Raw genomic sequence first — 10,161 nt, 5'->3', positions numbered from 1 at the left:
TTCCGAAGTGCTAATTTTTAACCTTTTTCAACTGGACCAAATCACTACTTTACTTTAAAATTCATGACCCAAATTATTTGACAGTGTCATTTCATCCCTTGACTTGCTATTTTGAGGCATAAAACATGGAGAAATACATTTGAAAGGGGTATACAAAAAATTGGCAAGTAACACACTGTCCACACTAGGGACTACATTCGTGGACACAAAAATCAAGGGACGACAATTGTGGTCTCGGACCAAATCCAAATGCAATTAAAGAAAAATTAAGCATACAATACAGAATATTTTTAGCCACTACATATTTATTTTTAAAACTACTATAGGCTGTGTAAGGCAAAACATAAAATAAAATGGTCCCAAAAATTAAATGTATATAATACATAAAAAAAAATATGTACTCAACTAAAATACATTACCAACAAACAAAAAAACTTCTTTTCACACAAACCAATCTGTAATATATGTATCTAAAACTACATTATGAGGTTTTAGAAATATCAACAAAATAAAAATGCCAGTACAAAGTCAAGAACCAAGTCAGTGGTTGTCTTTTGCCATACTGTGTGCGACATATAAGCAACGAGGAGCAAGTGCGGAGATTTAATTTTAATTAGAATGTGGAATTTATATATTTTAGTGGGTAACAATTATCATGGATTGAGGAAAAATGTTACTTTTGTGTATAATTGATTTTATGGTTATGGAAAATTTTCTTTCCAAACCTGTAGAAATTAAAACTTTGCTGAACATTTGAAATTGTGGTTAAACAAAAACCACAAAATCCACAAAAAAAGGAATATAAATGAATCCATAGTTTCTTGATATTTTTGTCACTTGATAAATTGGGATGCTGTTGACATATCTTTGAAAATCTCTATAAAATTTATTCACAAATTTATTGTCCTCTAGATGTATATGTTTTTTTTTTGTCATTGGGTTGCTGTATCATTGATACAAAAACTCATCTCCATTTTTCATAATAAAGTGTTATGAGACTTTTCATTAGCAACTGTTAATTTCTAGTTATATTTGAAATATTTCTATTAAATTAAAAAAATCACAGTATTCAGCAATTTTTAACACTTGTTATCAACAATTGAAATCAAGCTATGTTAATATAACAATACAAAATGCTACTTTTGGAATCCATTTCATTCTCAGAGACTTTTACACTCTTTAAGTATTTCAAGTAATAAATATAGATTCTACCACTGCATCGAGTGTAATACGATATTTATCCACTCGAGACAGTTAAATATCATATTACACGAGATTTGGTGGTGGAATCTGTTATTCTTATGATTTTCAAACAATATGCAGGCAAACTTATTCCTTCTTTGCGACTGATCTGCATTAAGATGTGTTCTTTCTATGTGACGTCATCAGATATGGTTGCCTTTTTTCATGCTGTCACAATAGGAAATTCAGAGGAAAACAAGAAAATTTGACGTCATAATCGGATTTTAACCAATGAAGAACTGAGATCAAACAACCACACGTTGATTAAATTTTTTTAAACAATGGGTGAAGAAAGGGATAAATTGACGAAGAATTAGAGAAACAAATATATAAACAAGACTAAATACTCAACAAACTTTTAATGAGCCAGTTTATTGACCCAATTCATACTGTCAAACCAAAACCACATTAAATGAGGTCAAATACATGGATGAAAACCAATTACTGTAAATTTAGAAATTATTGAGTGCATTTATTATTGCGATTTTGTCATTTTAGACTAAATTGCAAGTTTAAATTTTGCTATATTTAGCAAAATCCGCATTAATTCATAAAGAAATTTAAAAATCGCAATAATTTCTGAATTCACAGTTAATAATTATGAAAGATTCAGACCTTTAAATGTATCAACTTATCTCAGAGAAGAAGTGTTGTGGTGGGAATCTTATAGACAAATGTTAAACATTGATGAGGCAGATAGCCAAGAAACACAGCAACGGTCAGTACTTTGAGACTACCATGAAGTAACACCCAAAGAACATTTACAAATGGCAAGGGACAAGCTAAAAATAATCTAAAGTTAATGTTTGTTGTACCAATTATATATTCATTTTTTGATTTAATTTATAATATTATATATATAATTATATATATCAACAGTTTAATAATATAGTTACATAGTACATTCAATTGTGGTATTGAAATTCACATAATATAAAATAATGACTTTACAATTCAATAAATGCTGCACACTTGTAAAACTATAAATTGTGATGTCTTTCAGTCACTAGATGCCAATTTTCTGGGGCTTGTAAGTTTTTCAAAGTAAATTTTTTTCAGATACAAATATAAATAAATACACAAAAATAAATAAAAACTTCTCGGCTGTCCATAAAAATTACATCCAGGTAAAATGAACTAGCAACTGCAAGACTAGTACCAATGACCAACATAAAAAACATACAGGACTAGACAAAAATCAGCTGCTAACAAATAACTTGACAGTGCAAGTTATCAACATTTTGATAAACAAAAAAGGTACAATTGACAAACTATATATTACTTCAATATAAGTTCGAAATGGTTGATTAAATTTTTAAACAAGATAAATTTCAAAAAGTTTTTATGGAATCTTTCAATGAGGTGACTACATGAAAATCAATTAAAAAAATAAATTTACCACTAAAATTGATCCAACTCACAAACAATACTAGCTGTTAGATTTTTTGTGAAATGCAGATCAGATTTCTTGGCCTTTATTTTATTTATAAGTAGTGAGTAATCATATTCAGATTTCAAGGAGATAGTATCTGTGTTCTGCTTTGACATTTAAAATATCAATATAGCCAAAATATATCTCTATGTCAATGTGATTGTCATATAAACTAGATCTTAGGCTAGGAAACATGGTGTGGGAAGATAAACCAGATTTAACATTTTCCTAAAAAAAATTGCAGTAATATAAACTGATTTTCCTTATTGATTAACTAATTGGAAAATCTCTTATGAAAAGTTTATCAATGCTAAACTAAACATCAAGTAAATGTGTTTTAAATTTCTCTCATTTTATTGGTTTACTACTGTGAATCTTTTTTTCTTTTGATTGACTAAATAATCAACTGACGTGTAGAAATAATAACAAATATCAAATATTTACATACAAATTTTCGATTTAGTTGCATAAAATCCAATACATGTATTCCTGAGGTAACATAAAATGGATGTAAAGATTAATTGAAATATACTGAATAGTTAAATGATTTACATTTTGTATTGATTATATTTCCTATACATAAAAGATGTACCGTAGCCCAAGTATATATTTGTTTTGAAAATATTCTTGTATCAAAAAATATTTAATGTGAGAATAAGATAAAGTCATTTATACTTGTTATTTTTCTATTTCCATTTTAATATTCTTCATAGACTCTAATAAAACTCCTTAAAACTTCTTGTAACAAACATCATCAGAGAAATGCCAACTCCCAAATTTGATATATTTTATAAAATTCACTTCATAATGATTAAAGTTGATGTAACCCAAACTACTTAAAATCAAAACTTTAACCTGCTACAGGACAAATGTACAAACTGGAAAACATAATGTCCTTTGGTTTTGTAACCAGGGCATAAAATGTAAGGCTATGCAAGAAAATATATGATCCATCTCATTTGGTTTAATTTAGGAGTAGCTTAAAATGTACTTTTATGTTCTTCAAGTTTTTGCAAAGAGAAAAGAAAAATATTATGCATTAAATATGGACATTAGGTATTTAAAAAAACTAGACCCTAATCAAAATTCACTGAAATCATTGGTAAAATTTAATTTTACAAGAAACCACAGTGATAAAAGAGTAAGGACGGAAAATGAAAACAATCTTGTACATGTACCATTATATGACAGTAACAAATTGCAGTTGTGTTAAAACAAAATGATCATAAAATACTGCAAAACTTCTTTTCAGGCACTAAGTTTGCTTAACAATACATAATATAATTATATAACACACTACTGTACATCAAATAAGAAAAAAAAATGGCATGATGGCTTCACAAAAGGTAAAAGTTTGTACTACAGCCTATGAATCCATCATGGACTCTTGTTTTAAATTCTTTAATAACACACTGTCAATGGTTTCAATAGGTCAAGGTGGTTTCATAAATCTAAATGGTGGACACAGATCAATGTCTCCTTCAATAAAATGGAATGACTAAAATGAGTTGTCTTTTAAGTACTACATCCATGCTAGTATCAAAGACTTCACTGTTTTGGAAAGAAATAAAGTTCTTTTGTTAACATTGAAGTTATACATGGGATCTGTTTCTTCCTGCTCATGTATGGATTGGACGTGTTTGACTGGAATTTGTAGGCTACAAGTTTGTTGACTCTTGTCAGGATACGGACCAGATCTAACTGATTACCATACTTCTCTAAAACAGTTGAAAGAGCCTGAACAAACCAAGACCCATCTATGGAATTTCTCCATGCATAGTAACCTGAAACATTAAAAAGTCTTCTTAAGATATTAAACATAATTGGTTCTTTTCTTTAAGTTATTTACTACTTTATATTAACAATATGTTTTGAGCTGTCTACCTGGTATTGCTTTTATTTTATTATAGATTAATTTAGTTTGGTTTTAATTTGCTTCAGGGCACTTGGTTTTAAGTGTTTAGCAAATTTTTATTTCCAGTCTAATAGTTTTCTGTTATTTTTTTAATTATCTCCCCTTTCTGTTAAAAAACCCTCTGTGAACATATAACTATTGATTTGTAGAAAACATATCAAAATTCACTTTACTTTTATGAACATTAAACTATTACTTTGCAAACTAAATCTTAAAGCTACTGATTTTTGTATACATTTAAAATACATTCTAAAAGCTGACTGATATACTAAACACAAACTCATTTAAATTTACTAAAATTTTAAAATAAAAAAAAATGTAGTTCCTTTCTATACACCTGTTAACAGGAATTCCACTCAGCTAGGCTTTATTAATTTATATTTAAGTTAAAGTGTGAGACTAAATTATAAATTTATGGTCCCATGGCTTAAGACCTAAAATGAACTTTTTTTGTTACTTGCTGTCTGAGATAAAGATGTTTCAAAATCATGCATTTCACTTACCAGGGACAACTGAATAAGCCACTAAGAAGTCAGCTTCAGCTGGTATTTTATGAGTAGATATTTGACGATCTACATCCATTTCTCCTTTGGCATCTGCTACATTCATTTCTACACCTTCATCAAACTCTGTTCCTCTGCAGGCCTAAAATATAAAAATCAAAATGAACTAGCCTAAATTGGTATAAATTTATTCATAATTCATTGATTACTCCTACATACTTTCATCATATACATAGAATGAAATTCAAAACAGTGTGGCTGTGGCCATTGATTGACACATTACATTCATCCATTGACTGGGACAATTTAGGTGAACGTTTGTATGTAACGACACTGCTCACTATGTACTTTTTAAAGACACTTAAACTATGGGGTCACCAAAGGTTCTCAACACCTTAATAAAGTAATTCGAAAAATTAATCAGAAATAACACGATGTTTTGATTTATATCAATTATATAAATCAAAACATAAAGGTTATTCCTGATTAATTTTTCGAATTATTTTATAATTAAAGGCGTTAAGAAACCTTTGGTGACCCCACAGTTTAAATGTCTATCGTAGGAACGTCACGAACAGTGGTCGTTACAGACAAAAGTTCACGTAAATTGTCCCAGTCAATGGATGAATTTAATGTGTCAATCAATGGCCACAGCCACACTGTTTTGAATTTCATTCTATAAAGCAATTGATAAACATCCTATATTACTGCTTAGGGAATATTAGATCCTGTTGTAATGGGAATATACTCTCATACTGGCTGAAATTGACACTTTTGAGATAGTTAATTAGTCTTGGTACTAGCCAGATTTAAACTATACATATTAACTGTATATTTTATGTTTATGAATGATGTACAAATACAAAGAACGTTGACCTTAGATGTATTTTGCTGTTCTACTTAGGCCCTTTTGTTTTTAATGCTTTTTATGTTATAAATATTTCACACGTAAAAAAGTCTTGAACATTTTAATACATGTTTTACTAACATGACTAAAGATCAATTTTAATCAAAAGAATTTTCATTAAAAAGGTTAGTAGTTTTGAGTGTAACTAATGAAGATTGATGACTGATATTCTGACAGAAAAAAAAAAAACTTTCCAGGGAATGTAGGGCACAACCTTATCAAATTTCATTACTTACTATCTAATAATAATTATTTTACCTGAATGAAGAATATTTTTGGCTTCCCTGCCAGAGTTTCACAAAGGTTGCCTTTGAAAGGTTCCAGTAATTTTTTAATCTCTACTTTTCCATTTTTACCATACACTATACCCTCTTCTCCATGACTGAGAATGGCACATGCAAAACAATCATTCTCACTGTGGTCCATATAGGCATCTACAAATAAAGTCATGATGTATAAAGAAGACTGTAAGAAGAGTTTTAATCAAATTAATTTTAGTATGAGACTTTTATCCTTTCCTTTTTTACCCAACACACAAAAAACATGTCTGAAATACCAAAATGAATTTTAATATGCAGTATACTTATTAAATGACTTATATGTAAAACTAATGATAATATCAAAATAACAGCTGTGGAACAACTGCTTCTGATTTATTTAGACCTAGTATACTCCAAAATCTGGATGAAAATTACAAAGAAGTCTAGGTTGTGTCTCACGTTTTCAAGACCTGATTATTGTCAATATTTGATACTTACATTTCTTCATTATTTGCATCATTTCTTCTGTTGTTACATCATCTTCTAGTTCAACGTCAAATCCTAACTCTGCAAATCTATTGGCTAAAGCTGAAGCATCAACATCAGTCCCATTACGTGCTCCTAGGCCGACCCCCTGGTCAAAGGTCTTGTTGTTAATGATTACAGCAAATCCTCTGTTCTTACGATTCATTGGATAAATGTCTGCTTCAAATTCTTCTCTTGACATATGAATGTTCACTGGCCTATATAAGTATAGTACAAAGCTTGAAAGCAAACAGATAGTATAAATGCCTTTCACAGTTCTACTGACTTACCAATGAATTTTTGTTTCAACATTGGAAAGAATTTTCTTTTGGAATCGTATATTCTAATGGCACTATAGTATAATTTTATGATGGTTTTTCTTTGGTTGTTTTGAAGCTTTTGCACACATTGAACAGAATTAATGGTTGAAGTGTTGTTACTTTATGTAGTAATAGAGCAAAAAAAAAAATGTTATATACATTTGTTCATGGTATACAGAAATGAAACAGCAGTAAATGCACTTAAATAATGAAAGACATCTAGAGTTCAACATATGATTGTCAAGTGCCTTGCTGTACAGTATGTCCAATTCTGAATCACCCTGAGTTGAAAGTCTTTAATTAAACATGTTTATCACACAATGAAAAAGTACTGTTTATATGTATTTAAGAAATCCTGAATTTTACATTTAAGCATGTTAAGTTTCTAATGGCTTAATCTACTGTATTATTTAAACCTACACAGATTTCTTCCCAAAACTAAATGGAAATGTATCCACTGTATCTTCCATATTCTTTGCATCGGTTGTGTCATTTTTGTCAGCTAAAAAAATTTAAATCATATAATAAAATGTTAACATGTACATGTTGTACCACCTAATAAATTTACATACGCGTTAAGGCAAATTTCAAAGTTTTCTGTGACTTTAAAATTGAGAAAGGAAATGGGGAATGTATCAAAGCGACTTGTCTGTTTGTGTATTCTTATTCATCTTTGCCATATTTTCCAATCCTTGCAATCGATACACAACTAAGTTTCTTAGTCTATTATTGTCAATTGTTATTGTTTTCAAATCAAAGATAATTGTTAAAGTAACCATTTACAGGCAAACTGTGTCAGGACATGTCTTTGGTCTTCATGAAAAATCCAATAGGTTTCAGGGACCAAAAAGGGTCCCATCCTTTGTTCAAAGATCTTCTCAAATATCTACTGAACTGACTGATATCACATTTCCCAGTTACTGTTCATCAGGTTATTCAATTTGTTCTGATGAAAAGACTATTTTTGCATTTTTCAGAAAAGATAATTAAATTCATCGGAGAGATTCAGGTTCCCACTATACTCCAATTCATGTCTTATTATTCAATTGATATGCAATACATCTGTTGTAATATCCAATATTGATGATGATCATACCAAATATATACATTCATGTATAAGCAAATATAATATGTTATTTTATATCCATTGAAGACTCTGCTTCATGCAGGCAGATAGATGGCTGAAGCAAAATATCTGTGTATTAGACAGCTTTAAAACTGTTTACAGGCAGTTAAAAATCACACCCTGATGTTAATCTCTGCATCAAATGAATCAGGATCGTACTTTATCATATGTTTACAGGTAAGTTTTTATGATCAACCATCCAAATAAGCCAAAAGCAACAAGTTAAAAAAATACTTCATCATTGTTCATAAAAACTAGTAAATGTATTATTTCATATTGTTTAATTTTTACTACAATGATAGATTAAGGAAAAAAGATCTTCTAGGTTTGATTTTTATCCAAAAAAACAACAATACACTTATAAAAGAGGGACGAAAGATACCAGTGAAACTCATAAATCGAAAATAAACTGACAACGTCATGGGTAAAAATGAAAAAGACAAACAGACAAACAAAAGTACACATATCCGATATCATCTGTGAAACGGTTATTCCATATAACGGTCAACCAACTGGTGCTGGCGTCTGTAAAGTTATAAGAGATAAGTCACTTCCTTATTTTATGCCTCACTCATCATGATGATGTACCTTAGTTTTTTTTCTACGTCTTTACTTGTTAAAGATATGAAACAAGGGAAAAATATTAAACTATTTTATATGCAAGTAAGTAATCTAGCTATACAAAAAGTATAACCATGATAACCAGGGACATATTTACAAAAAAAAAATGTATCATAATTATGGAAATTAGTATGGCGTTCATTATCACTGGACTAGTATATATTTGTTTAGGGGCCAGCTGAAGGACGCCTCCGGGTGCGGGAATTTCTCGCTACATTGAAGACCTGTTGGTGACCCTCTGCTGTTGTTTTTTATTTGGTCGGGTTGTTGTCTCTTTGACACATTCCCCATTTCCATTCTCAATTTTATGACAATATAATTAAGTCCCAGTGAATATGTATCAAGTATGATTTTAAGAATCACTTTCAGAATGTTTCATTGTATGTATTCTACTCATTTCGCTTCTATGTTATTTGTAAATTTGTAAATTTATGTGTATTTGTCGCTTCTATTACACAGGAAATCTGCGTCTAAGTGTATTTTGAAAAAACGGTTAAACAGATCATGTTCTAAATGAAGTTCAATAAAGCCATTGGCATTTTTTTTTTTTTATGGTTTATCCCTGAGACTAGCAGTCTCAGTTTATCCTTACATTTCTATTGAATTTAACTTAACAAGTAAAGAGGGGGGAGTGGGGATCAGTGCTGAATACAACATATAATTGATGGTATATATAAATGATTACTCCAGTTTGGAAGAAAGTAAATGGCAAGATACCTAGTCTTTAAATATCATGAAAAAATGACTTCAAATAATGACAAGGCATAAATAATCCAAATTGAGATAATGTTTCCCCAACAAAGGACAGTGCCAGTGCCAGTGGACAGATATTTATAACCTTACTTTCAGTTTGTGTTCCTTCCATATCAATACTGTTTAATAAATGTAGATCTGAACGGTAATGTTATATAAAATGAAAACCATGTGCAATACTCACCCATTTCAAATATTTTGTTTATGTTTCACTGTGATTCATGAATCAGCTTACAGAATAGTTATTTTTAGAATTCAACTTTCACAATGGTTATTTCCCCTTTGATTCTAATGATTGATTTACCACTAAAAATAACTGGTCGTGTGAGATAACATGATAACTTTAAATATACGGTCTAGATTGGAACAAAAGGTTGTCGTTATAACATGCTTTTAGAAATGATTTGCTTATAAAATAAACAAAACCATTTTCTGATTCATTCCGAACTTGGTTTGCTTTTACTTACACTCAATGATTTCCTGTCAAAAGTTACCAAAGTTCCTTGATTTGAATATTTTTGTTATAGTGAGTAGGCACTGTACCCTGCACCTCTTGC

General features: G+C 29.8%; 1 protein-coding gene across 1 annotated transcript; it reads right to left on the bottom strand.

Annotated features, from left to right (window-relative positions):
- Window positions 1-2,814: 2,814 nt before the first annotated feature.
- On the bottom strand, window positions 2,815-10,089 carry LOC139488372 (caspase-3-like). Its single transcript, XM_071273917.1, has 6 exons — window positions 9,789-10,089; window positions 7,525-7,606; window positions 6,758-7,002; window positions 6,258-6,433; window positions 5,093-5,234; window positions 2,815-4,458 (listed from the first exon to the last, which is right to left on the bottom strand). The coding sequence occupies exons 1-6, from the start codon at window positions 9,790-9,792 to the stop codon at window positions 4,223-4,225; spliced, it is 885 nt and encodes a 294-aa protein (XP_071130018.1). The 5' UTR covers window positions 9,793-10,089; the 3' UTR covers window positions 2,815-4,222.
- Between the last annotated feature and the right edge of the window lie 72 nt (window positions 10,090-10,161).

This window comes from Mytilus edulis, chromosome 9 (assembly GCF_963676685.1).
Source record: "Mytilus edulis chromosome 9, xbMytEdul2.2, whole genome shotgun sequence".
Lineage (NCBI taxonomy): Eukaryota > Metazoa > Mollusca > Bivalvia > Mytilida > Mytilidae > Mytilus > Mytilus edulis.
The sequence above is the reverse complement of the archived record's forward strand: the minus strand, read 5'-3'. Positions and strand labels throughout refer to the sequence as shown.

Coding starts and splice junctions, on each gene's coding strand:
- LOC139488372 (XM_071273917.1), bottom strand. Junction 7,003..7,524: donor AGTTTTGGGAAGAAATCTGT/GTAGGTTTAAAT, acceptor ATACTTATATAG/GCCAGTGAACATTCATATGT. Junction 5,235..6,257: donor CAAAAATATTCTTCATTCAG/GTAAAATAATTA, acceptor TTTATATTTTAG/GCCTGCAGAGGAACAGAGTT.